Source organism: Thamnophis elegans, chromosome 11 (assembly GCF_009769535.1).
Source record: "Thamnophis elegans isolate rThaEle1 chromosome 11, rThaEle1.pri, whole genome shotgun sequence".
Lineage (NCBI taxonomy): Eukaryota > Metazoa > Chordata > Lepidosauria > Squamata > Colubridae > Thamnophis > Thamnophis elegans.
In genome coordinates, this window is record NC_045551.1 from 29,627,110 (window position 1) to 29,639,961 (window position 12,852).

At 39.0% G+C, this 12,852-nt stretch overlaps 1 protein-coding gene across 1 annotated transcript; it reads right to left on the reverse strand.

Moving 5' to 3' along the window:
- Nucleotides 1-1,520: 1,520 nt before the first annotated feature.
- Nucleotides 1,521-11,702, reverse strand: AKAP17A (A-kinase anchoring protein 17A). The gene is made up of 5 exons (XM_032226613.1): nt 11,532-11,702; nt 8,770-9,909; nt 6,363-6,511; nt 4,757-4,997; nt 1,521-3,314 (listed from the first exon to the last, which is right to left on the reverse strand). The coding sequence occupies exons 2-5, from the start codon at nt 9,529-9,531 to the stop codon at nt 2,421-2,423; spliced, it is 2,046 nt and encodes a 681-aa protein (XP_032082504.1). The 5' UTR covers nt 9,532-9,909; nt 11,532-11,702; the 3' UTR covers nt 1,521-2,420.
- Between the last annotated feature and the right edge of the window lie 1,150 nt (nt 11,703-12,852).

Genomic DNA, 12,852 nt, shown 5'->3' on the forward strand with positions numbered 1-12,852 from the left:
TGCATTAAAAAGCGGGGGTGTCCCGCCAAAAGCGGGACGTCTGGTCACCTTAGCCTTTGAGCCACATGGGATGACCCTATTCCCATGGCTTTCACAGCATTAGAACAGCATTATACCATAGAATCATAGGACTGGAAGTGACTTTGGAGGACTTCTAGTCCAATCCCCTGCTTAAGGCAAGAGAGGTTACACCATTCCAATCAAATAGTTGTCCAGTCTATTCTTGAAAGCTCTGGCAATGGAACATCCACAAATCCAAACGGCAAGCTATTCTATTAATTGTTGTCAATGTCATGAAATTTTTCCCTTGTTCCAGGTTGCATCTCTTTAACAAACTTCTACCCCTTACTTCCTTTTCCTGCCATGGTACTTTGGAATAAATCAATCTCCCCTTCTCTGTGACAGCCCCTCAAGTACTGGAAGACAGCTATCTTATCACCCCTAATCTTGTAAGAGGTGGGGTGGCTCAATGGCTTAATGATGCTGAAGATGGTTTCTGCTCCAGCTGTTCGAGTCCTAGCACTGTGTGTCAGGGTGAGCTCCTGTCATTTACCTCAGCTTCTGTCCACCTAATAGTTTGAAAGTATGTTCTATGCGAGTAGATAAAATAGGTACACTTTGGGATGAGCTGGTGCTCTGTACAGGCAGTCAGAACCCTGCTCTCTTAATTTTCCCAGTTGCAACACCCATTTGCAAGATGGCTCTGGAGAAGAGCAGGCCTGGATGACACTCCAGGAAGAGCCACTGTTTTCTTTCTGGTACGAAGCCAGCTTACCTTCTTATGGCACACCATGAGAAGCGCAAACTTTTTCTACAACAGTTGATACCTTGGCAGTCAAACTATTACATTGTTGCATTGTAGGCTCCTGGTTAATTAACAATGCCATATGCTAACCCCTAATCCTTTTCTTCAATAGATGTATCTAGCTCCCTCAGTTGTTCCTCATACAATTTTAGCCTTCAGAACCTTTATCGATCAGACCCATTTTTTTCTTTGGGAAGTCTGAGCCACTTTACTTCTTGTCACTGGAACACGTGATGAAGTCCTTTCTTCAGATGTCTGTGTGTTTACTTCCTGGGGGAGGATATGAAATCGATTGCTTAATTCTAGTGAAGGCAGGGGCTATCTTCTCTCTCTCTTTTTTAAAATCCTTTTTGTGGCATCATGCACCCTTGCCTCTCCTCTTCATATTCCTTGATGTGTTCTTTGGATAGAAACCTCTGATTTTAATAGGAGTTTTCAGATCTGAGTTCTTAGATTATGCTTCCAAATGGCTGATTTTCAGCAGCTCAATTAATTCCAGCAGAATTAATTCTTGCTCCCCATCCAATGACATCATTTCTAAGATTCAGAAGCCCCTGCAAGCTGAAACCATTTCATAACTAAGTGCAGCCCCCAATATCAGACTGTATTACTTTTACAAATAAAGAAGTACAAATACAGCAAATTTCCAATTTCTGTTAAGCGCTCTGTAGAAGTCAATAATACCTCAAACACAAAGAAAGTCAGATTTAATGGATTATGTGTATAGATCTTTATTATTTCCAGACACAAAGCAATTTGTATTCACTGGCAATGGCTTTTGCAATTTTACCATTAAATGGTAAGAAAGCTGGTTTGCACTATGAAAATATTTGGGGGAAATTCCTGAGCTTCATTTCTTGAAGCAAAGATGTTATAAAGGGAGAAAATATAACTTTGAACCTGAACATTACACACGTATATATTACTTAGCTGAAAAGCCCTTCTTTCAAATATAGATGCCTCAAAACTGCATTTAAAGGGGGGGGGGGTCCAAAATTGATACATCAGATATTTTGTAATCTACTTTCTTGGAAGTCTCCTTCCCACACAAATCCTGAATATTTGCTTTGAAATGGAATAGAGCTTCAACACCTGTAAAATAAGCAACATGACCATTCAAGGAAATAATGCAGTGGGCAAAAAATAACAAAGAAGGCATCACAGCACTATATAAAAATATGGTTGCATCTAGCACCAGTCGAGATAGCAAAAAAGTCCTGCATGGAATTATCGAGTTCTAACGAATCAAGTATGTAGTAACTCATCAAGTTTACATTTCTTATTAGAAACATATACATGCCGATTTCTAAACAGAAACTGCTATGATTATAGTCATTACCAACTAAAATGAACCCAACTGGATACTGGAAATAAGTGAAACTAATCTGGCTATCACAGTTTCATTGTGAGCAAGAACAATCAAAATTGACAGCCAAGAAACCATTGACAAGTCACAAAAAGATATGTTTTGAAAAGGGTGGTTATGAATTGTTTAATTCTGCAAATCATTCAAGTAAAAAAAATTCAGTTTCCTTTCTCTCTGCGAGACAGACAAAGCAGAGATCTTTGCAGTTCTTTTCTCCAAAATAGCCCTTAGAAAAAGATAACTTCTCTATTACCTACTCCAAGTGCTTCTTTGGTTGCTCAAAGATCTCTTCCGATGTTTCTGTTTCTTCCCGGTGCTCTTGTGGCTGTCGCTACGGCCTCTTGTGTCCTGATCTCTGTCGCTACTAAATGTCTGTTTCTGTCGGGCATATTCCAAATCTGGGCTCCTATGGTGAGGACTGCTACTCTTTCTTGAGTGTTTTTTATAAGGACGTCTTTCTTTCCTGCATTTCTCATCCTCACTACTTAAGTCTCTTCTATGTCTGCTTTTTTCAATTTTATTTTTCCCCTGGTGATTACAAACGTCTCTGTCTCTGTATGAATGACTTCTCCCCTTGCTTGGCTCTCTGTTGCATTTGCCTTGTTCTGAGAGGGAGTTCTTATAAAGGATCTTCTCATGATCCAATGTGCTATTGTGTTGCTGATTTGCAGGCACACTGGAAATGACATCCAAACTACTTTCATCAGAAACCTTATCTTTGTTGCAAATATTGACCATTGTCTCTTGAAGACTTTCTTCGTGGAAGCTCCCATTTAAGTACTTTGGATGAGGGCAACTTTCATTAGCTGCTATGCTGCTTTGACAAACGTGGAGCGGTTGGGACAAGATGGGCTGCACTGAGGTAGATGTGATGCAATGGGGAACACTTGCAAGGCTTTTCCAAGTGGGAGACTCCACTGTATTAGGGTCGTACTTTTTCACAGGAATTTTTTCCATTTTCTTGCTCATAAGGTTTTTGAGCAATTTCTCTCGCAATTCCCTTTCTTTCCTCTGCAGTCCAAGAGCTCTTTCTTTTTCTTCCTCTACTCGTCGGAGTTCTGCCTCTTGTAGTTTTCTTTTCTCTTCCAGCTGCTGAAGACGGATTTTTTCCTCACTATGTTCCTGTTCCAAAAGCTTTATTGCCTACCAATATTGAAGAAAAAGAAATATATACATTCCATAATAAAATCAACTTTGCACCAGTTCAAAAAACAATGAATGTAATAGACAAAAGCATATTTATTAAATCTAAAAAAGCTTTTTAAAATATGGAATGGTAAAGCAGGGGTGTCAAACTCAATTTCATTGAGGGCCGCATCAGGGTTCTGTTTGACCACGGGGAGGGGGGGGGAGCGGCATGGGTGAGGCAGGATGGGCATGGCCAGCTCAACTCATATAGGGGCACTGATGGTGGCCTGAGCACTTTGCCAGGGAAAATGGGCTCCCAAGCTCAGTTTTCAGCTGCGATGGCCTCTGTTCCGACCTAGGCTTCCTGAGACAGTAAAAAGCACACGTTTAGTCCCCCAAACCCTCTTTTTATTTCAACATAATTGTCAATTATGTTCATTCACAGCCCGTAATGAGTCACAAATAGTTTGTAAAGAATCCGACAAAAGTCTACCAAAGTCTTTCGGACTAAGGCTGCTAAGCACCCACCTCCCTTGAAACGCTACCAAAGACCTAATTGGAAATTAGCTTTGCAAGGCCACACAGAGCACAGAGTCAAAATGGAGCTTCAGATTTTAAACCAACCAGAACGATCAAAGTTGCTTCCTGCAAAGGCTCATGTGCCTTTCCTCCTCATTTATGTCTTATGGGAGGGGCCAATCATCTCCAAGCCTTACTCTCAAGTCACCCCTCTTGTCTTAACTGTTCTTGCCTTCTGGCAGCTCTGCGCATGCGTGCTCTGGAAACAGGCTCCCCCTGTTCCTTTGCCTCACTGATGTCCAACTTTGGAGGCTCTGGAGGCAGCACATAATTCCCAGATGGCCCCCACTCTGTCTCTGATGCAGAGCCCTTGTCCAAGCCTTCCCCAGACTCCAGGACCCATGTTCCTCCCCAACGTTCTCACTGTCCAATTTGATACAATGAAGCTGACAAATGAACCAAAGCCCTCAATGGTCTTAATCCCAAATTCCTTAATGCAATGACAAGATATGGGTTGAACCCTTGTGTATTGTATTGAAACAAGGAGTTTTGTTGACCACAGTTGAGGAAACTGAAACAATGGAAATTATGGAAGAGAGAGGACCTTGGTATCCAATCCTGATTTTTCTCCCTTTTGCTCCACCACTGATTTTGTAATATAGGATAACACAACTGGCATATTAATCCTCCAAACAAGAAAGGGGGAAAAAGAGACAGGAGAATTAGACTAGAGAAAAACCCAGTGCTGACATAAAAATCAATAACTGGTGTAGTGACTTATACAACAACTAGAAAAAAACAGGAGATCAGAAGCATCTGATAAATGATATGCATACCTTTACTTAAATTATAAGTACATATTTAGCATAGGCCTCTACAAATATTCTTTTCTTGGGCTGCAGGGCATTTTTCTATGGAAAACTTTAAAAAAGAGCTACCTTGGCTCTGCTCAGTAGTTCAGCAATTAGTCGAATGGACTGAAGATTTCTTTGAGCTAAAAGAAGCTTCCTCTCTTCTAGTTTTATTTTTTCTTGCAACTTTTTTTGCTCTTCAGCTTGAAGTTTTTCAAGCCTTTTCTTGTTTCGACGTATTTCACGATCTTTCTGTTTCTGCTCCCTCTTTCTCAATTTTTCTTCTCTTTTTTTCTCTCTTTCTAATTCTTCAAGTTCTTTCTGTTTCCTAGAAAGGCATATTACTTTACAATTTCAGGTGCTCATGTTTACTTACATTTGAAATTCAAACATAGTCATTTGAAGGTTAAAGCAATATAAAATTATTTTACCATCCTTAATTGAACTGTCCCAAGTTTACATCTTTCTGTACATTTTATATCGGTTCCACCACAAAACCGCGGACAACAAAATCGCGCTCGACGAAAGCGCGTACGTGACGTCATCACAGCGCGACGAAAACATCGCGCTGTGATTGATAAATGTAAAAATAAAGCGAAAACCTTACCCTAACCCCCCCAAACCTAACCCTAAACCTAACCCTTAACCTAACCCTAAATCTAACCCTAAACCTAACCGTTAACCTAACGCTAAACCTAACGCTAACCCTTAACCTAACGCTAAACGTAACCCTAACGCTCTAAACCTAACCCTAACCCTTAACCTAACCCTAACCCTAACCCTTACCTTTATGTGAATCGGCTTGCTTTAATTTTATTTTTATTTCAATTTTTAATTTTTTTCGTCGCGCTGTGATGACGTCAAATGCGTGCTTTCGTCGAGCGCGCTTTTGTGGACCGCGGTTTTGACGGGTCACGTTTATATCAAACCAAATACATAATAAAGTAATTTGTCTTATTGATGTAAAATGCATAGAAAATCAAATTGCTGTATGCCTAGTCCAATGGATACAGACTTCTTGTTTTTCTACTAAAGAAAATATAGTGAGAACCAATGTATCATGACATTTCTGCAAATAACTTTAAGAATTTGCATTTCTCATGGTTTTATATTTGAATCTCTCCATCCCTAAACATGAACACATGTTATTTATGACAAATAGGTAAAAATAAGAGAATATGAACAATTTTCATGCCACTTACAAAATGGAAACCAAATGGAACTATTCTCAAAACTAGCCTTACAAAGATTGGAGGCTTCTATAGTCTGAATATGTTCAACAGTAAACCTCAAAGAAGTTTATAATACCTTAAATACATGCAGATGAATGATAGAGATGAATCTAGATTTAACATCTCAGGTTAATTATACTTATAAGAAAATATCTGGTACACTGATACACATTTACTTTACTGAGATTGATTTACTTTATTTTAATATGCAAAAGCTAGTATTATTTGATGCTGATAGCTGACGGATGCACAGATTTTTTCTAACATATTAAGTTAGATCTGTAATTGGCCAGATTACAATACCTGGAAATGTATTTGCCTATAAATCTCATGAAATATAAATTAGTTTGAAATATCTTTATAGGCACCATGCCCAATATACATATAAATGCATTTTTCCAGATTTGGCAAAGTTTATAGTCTAATATTTATAATATTTCCTATGAAAGAATGAAACCCACCTTTCTTCCTCTTTTTGTCTTTCCTCTGCTTCTTTTTCTTTACGTTTTTGCTCTTCTCTTTGTTTTTCAAGCTCTTGGAGCTTCTGTCTTTCAAGCTGACGTTTCTTAATTGATGCATCACTCAAGTGTTTTGTGGAATCAAATGAAACCTTTTACAAACGTAGGAAAAAAACATTTTTATTAAAGTTAATAACCTCAGATCAGTGGAGAGTCTTTCTGACCCTAGATTAAAACAATACTACTCTGAACTAACTCAAAGCAGGACAGAGAATTTTAAACAATACTATGACAATAATCCTTTTGCACTACATAAATGGTTATACTCCTTTGATACACATACCATTTAAATTAACAAATTTATTTACTATGGGAAAAAGAGACAAACCTTGATTTTCTTAACAGAGCACTTTTTATTCCTTTTTAATTGCTCCATCAGCTTCCATCTATTTAAATGGTGTTCCAAATAGCTGTAAAAGTTTTTAACCTAATATTTTGAACTATTTCTAAATTATCAATATGTCATATAATATAGGAATTTAAAATATAAATGTATTATATGTAGATGATATAAACCAGCCTCAAATATAATTCCAACTAAAATAAAGAAGTTTTAATTAAAACATTAAACTATAGAAGAGTACCATCCAAAAATTTAATAATAGATTGAAATATACTGCCTTTTACAATCTATTTGAGCACAGCCAAGTCTCTAACAAAGCTATGCACCTAAGGAGGCTACTATAGAAAAGGCCCTGTCATGTGTGCCTGCCACTGTGGTCTTAACATTTGGATCTATCAAATAATCTGCCTGCAAACTAAATTCTAAATTCTGTTGAATTTAGTGGGATTAGCAACCAGGTTATCCTGATTAGCAATCAGGTTATCCTGATTTAATGACCACTTGTTCAGCAAGTGCTCACTTTCGGTGGTGCTGAATCATTGTCTGTTAATTATGACTGGTCTTCATATTTATGAGCATTGCAACATTCTATGGTCACTATTTGTAACCTTCTCTGCCAGCTTCCAAGTAGAAAAATCAATGCAGAAGCTGGCAGTAAGTCGCAAGTTGGGGTCATGTGTCCACTTAACTATACGATGAGGACTGCCAGAACTACTGGCAGTAAGTGTCACGATCACATGTTTTTTTTAACTTATTGTATCACACAATAATGGAGTTTCCATTCCCAATTAACATTAAATGAAAACTATCTGTAATTTTTGTAGAACTGCAAATGTCTGCAAACAATCTGAACACAGAAAGGGTAACCTCTAAATCAAGTGTGATCACAACCATAGCTGTTTCTCATATAAATTTTAAACTACTGGCAAACGCGCATTTGCCAAAGAGGCTCCCTTGAGCTATTCTATGGGAAATGCCTATTTGCATAGCATTACTATTCATTTATGTATTAGATTTATGTCCTGTCCATCTCATCTAAAGGCAATACTTCACAAAATTATTTTTGTCTACTTCCATACAGCATACATATTTCATGAATCACTCAAGAGCCAGGTGTAGAACCATAGTATTCCTACAACAATCTCAAACACATAACCTTGAAATAGGAGAGGTGACATTTTGCCTTTTCTGCAACTTTAGGAAAGTTTCAGATGACAAAATAAGTACCTTAAGGTGCAAAAGCTTAAAGCACCATCGTCATGTCATAAAACCTCTAGAGTCTTCAAAGAAAATTAGGTCGGTTTGTGTGTGGTGTGTGTGTTTGCTTGCTATGGAAGGCTTTTAGGGCCAAATAAGCCTTTCTAATATGTAAGCTACACATTTAAACTCTACCCAAGAGGCCAAAAATATTGCTCTGACCTTCCAAAGACATTATATCATTTGCACAGCTCTCTTGCCAAATCATGAGAAGGCTAAGTAAATAAGTTATGATTGCTAGTTGAAGAAAGTTTCCCACTTCTCATTCATTCTGTTATTGCTTTTCCCTTTTGCTTGTAAAGTGTGCACACAGGGGAAATATATAAAAAGCAAATATTCAAAGGAATGGCACAATGGATTTATGTTCATTACAAGATGGATATTTATCAATAGTATTTTAAAATACCTTACTTAGAAAAAATATTTTTGCTTCACTTGCATTTCCTAAACTTGTAGTTAACTGGTGACAGTGTATTTTAGTAATATGTATGTTATTATCACCTGAATTTGGAACTTTACCATTTATAAAGTTATAAACTCCCTCTACTGTCTCTTGCAATTTAACTGATACCTGCTGGGTTATTTGTAGAAAGCTAATATCTGATAAGTAATTTTGAAAATTTGCTAAAATCTGTCTCAGCATTCTATTCTTTTCACTCCAAGGAAGAGTTTCTAAATAGAAATTAGTAGAATATCTGCCTGAAATTGAGCGACCTTTTGAAAATGAAGAAGAGTTCAGCGCTACATCACCTTTATGTTGCAAGCCACTGCTTTGCCATCTTCACCTTTGTACATCAACTTCATTCCTCGCAAAGCATTCATAGCCTTGATGAAACCTGCATATTCTTCATATTGAATGTAGGCTTCAAAATTCAAATGGCCTCCAAAACTGAATGTATGAAAGTTTCTGCCAGTCATTTCTTCCCTATATGGATCCAACATTGGTATATCCACATTACGTATTTCCCCAAATTTGCTGAATACTTTAATGAGAGCTTCTTCACTTGGTTTTTCTGAGCCAGAGTCTTTTAATGCAAACCATTTGCAAGGTAAGCCCTCCAAATGGATAGTATCTGGTCTTTCCCCTGGCAAAGATTCATTCATATCTTTTGCATCACGGAAAAAAGAATCCCAGTCATGTCGTGTGGGGAAATCAATTTTATATTCTGCAGCACGCACTTTTAAAATATCAGAAAAGCCACTAAGTTTGATAGTTTTGCCATCTAGACATGACAGGAAGGATTTAACTAAACTCTTATTTTCTACTTCTCCTTCAAATCGGATGAAATCCATGGTGCTTTTAGAAATACGTAGTGTTGAGAACTGATGAGTATGCACCATTCCTTTTAGCCTTTCCATTACCTCCCAGTTGGAAATGGATTTCCCTGGCTGCTTTAACTGTGGAAGTGCCACACTGATAGTCATTTTTGTGATAGGTTTAAGGTATAAGCCATATGAAGCACAAAGCTCCACAGCTTCAGAAGTATCATGAACTATTGTTGCAGCTGCCATAACTACACTAACAATAATAAAGCCTGCAAGAAAAGTAGGTGGCTTATCTATATTGTAGGCACTGGTAAAAAATTGTCCCCTTTCTAATATAAATGTCCATTTTAATGGTTTCCTAAAAATTACATTGATGGTTATAGAACAGGTCCTATTTCTTCTACTGTCACAATGTCTGGGTAGCCTGCAAAAATGTACTTGAATATTCCAATCTCAAGGAACATAAAATAAGATTTCTCCAATTGATTTTTTAAAATTATGGGAGGAGTTAGTTTTTATAAGGAGAAAAGGAAATAATTTTTCTAGAACTATGGCCTTCAGGCAGGTTGCAGATTATAGGACGGATCACAAGCAAGAGAGATAAGTTTTCAGAAGAACCCAAATCTAAGAAAAAATGAAATAGATGAATTACAGGCTTGCAGAATTTTTATCAAACATAGAATTGTTCATGAAAATCAAGCAGACTTTTTTTAGATGTTAGACTAAACTTTAAATCACTTTTTGACAATCCAGACATTCTATGAAAAATTATAATGCATAAAACAAAACATAATAAAACAAAGTAAAATTTAAACAAATTAAATGCCACAACTTTAAGCTTTAAGGACAAAAAGGCATAGTCAAGTTATATTAAGTCCCAATGACATATATATTTATCTAGAAATAAGTGAATTCAACAGAAACTGATCGAATTCAGCCCTATCTAAGTAAAAGGAAAGATCAAGATAATTATTTACAGATGCCAGAATCCAAAGTAGCCATTGCTATATAATTTTGATTAAAAATGTTCAAACCTTGCCTTGATTTCTTTTCCTTCTCAGGAATGTTATTATTTAAGTTGGGGATCTGAACAATAAGAATTCCCTGAATTTATAGTTAAATTCCATTGAGCCATCACAGAATGCTTCTTCATTTATAACAGAAAGAGGAAGATAGAGGTTTTCTGACTCAGATTAAAGGTCTTTGCAGCCAATGCATTATATTCACCTGAGATGAACAAAATCTATTTAACAGTACACATCACCCATATAGATGAGAACCCTAATTTGTCCCCATGTTCCTTTTTCCCCAGATACATGGTCTGTCTGTCTGTAAGGTGAAAATTTATAAAAGCAGATAGAAAGTGAAAAAAAAATACTCTTTAAAAAGGGCCTTATGGGCAGGTCGAATTTAAAAAGCAGTCTGGGATCTAAAGAGGTAGAAGAAAAAACCAGCCCTAGGTCATCTTCCCAAATGTCATGGATTAGATGTATCAGATTTCAGACCCCAGACTTCATGCTAGCATAAAAGCTAGACAGCCACACTCAACTCTGGGAGAAACACAATTAATTGAAGGAATATGGCCAGCCTGATAAATTTCAGTCAATTCCTGTCTATTCTATTCCTACTGCCAGGCTAGCAAACGGGAAAACAGAATAATTTAAAAGAGAGATAAACTACTTAGGTTTGATGTAAGGCCACAGCAGGCAGCTTTACATTTAACTTGTTTTGTTTTGTAAAACAAGAATCTCAAGCGAGCCAGCAGTTGATGCCAGGGAGGTTTGCCCCGAAGAGGCAATTACCGGCAGAGTCCCAGGGGATTAGGATCCTCACAGCCCATTTACAACTTGAAATGTAGCGTCGTTTAAGAAATGGAGACGGACAGACTCCGAGTGAACAGCTGGAAATCGCCCGTTTACACTTAAAAAACCTCTTAGCATTAAGAAACGGAGAGGGAGAGGGAGAGAGAGGGAGGGAGAGGGAGAGAGAGGGAGGGAGAGAGAGAGAGAGCGATCGCCCCCCTGACACCGCTCCATCTATCTCCCCCTCCGGATCCAGCGGGGGCAGGTTGCCAAAGGAAAGCCGAATGAAGCCGGGCCGCCTCGCTCCCAGGCAGGTAGGGAGGAAAGCTGCATAGGAGGCTCCCGGATCAAGGCTGACTCTCTGTCCGCTCCTGGGACTACAATACAATTGTGGAGATGGAAGCGCTTCCAATGCCGCTGAAGGGCGCGAGGCGAAGGACGTACCGCAACATTCCTCGGGGCCCCGCTGTCCGCTCCTTGTCCCAGGCCGCTGTCTCCCCTCCGGCCCTCTGCCACCTCCAGGGCTCCGGCACCTCGGGCTGGCGCGCCAACGACACCGGCCTTCCCACACTACCCAGCGGCACCAAAACAAAAACACTTCCGCTCTCTCAGGAGATCAATGAAACGGGGAGGAGGGAGGAAGTAGTTCCTTAGAGCGCCGGAAGTAGATCCGCCGGTCTCTCTCTCTCTCTCTCTCTCTCTCTCTCTCTCCTAATTTTTCAACAGCTGCTTGTTCCATGCATCCCATTATCTCTCAGCAGCGGTTCATGACCTATGTGTTTTTTAAAAAAAAATAATATTTGAAAGTACCACGTGGCCTTAAGTTACTAGACTTTAAATGACAGTAGGAGAAACAGGTGCAATTAATAGAGATTGTAAACGTGTACATTTCGAACAACGGTGCCATATATACCTGGGTTCAAAACTTCAGGCAACCACTAGATGGCAGGATTGAGCTATATGTATTCTATATATACTATCTTCCCATAGTGGCGTTGTAGCTCGAGAGTAGGATGAGGGTGAAGGTTTAATTTAATTTTAATTTAATTTATTTTGTCAAACATGTATAAGATAATAGATATAAGTATAAACATTATTATGAATACAGGAAACGGATACGAATAAATGGGGACAGTAGGATAGGGACAGGCACGTTGGTGCGCTTATGCAGGCCCTTTACAGACCTCTTAGGAATGGGGTGAGGTCAACAGTAGACAATTAAGGTTAAAGCTGTGGGGGTTTGGGGATGAAACCACAGAGTCAGGTAGTGCATTCCAGGCATTGGCCACTCTGTTGTTGAAGTCATATTTTCTGCAATCGAGTTTGGAGAGGTTTCAGTGGTGGGTTATGACCGGTACGCCCTGGTACGGGCGTTCTAGTGCCTGCCGGGAGCACAGGTACGTTCTGGTACTGTGCTCTGGAGGGCCTGCTCGCCTGCGCTCCTTACCGGTATTTGAGCATTTTGGGGCTTCTGCGCATGGAGCATACGGCACCTGTGCGATGCTCCGCCGAGCAGCTGGAGCGTCGCAGAGGTGTCACGGAGCATCGCAGCTGGTAAGTATGCATGTGTGCACGCACACTGTACGCGTTCATGTGGTAGATGCCGGGTCCCATTGCACCATACCTGTTGCACCAGGATAAGGAACCCACCACTGAGCGGTTTATGTTAAGTTTGTATCTATTGTGAGCTCATGTATTGTTGCGGTTGAAGCTGAAGTAGTCATTGAAAGTGGGATATTGTAGCAGATAATTTTGTGTACTATGC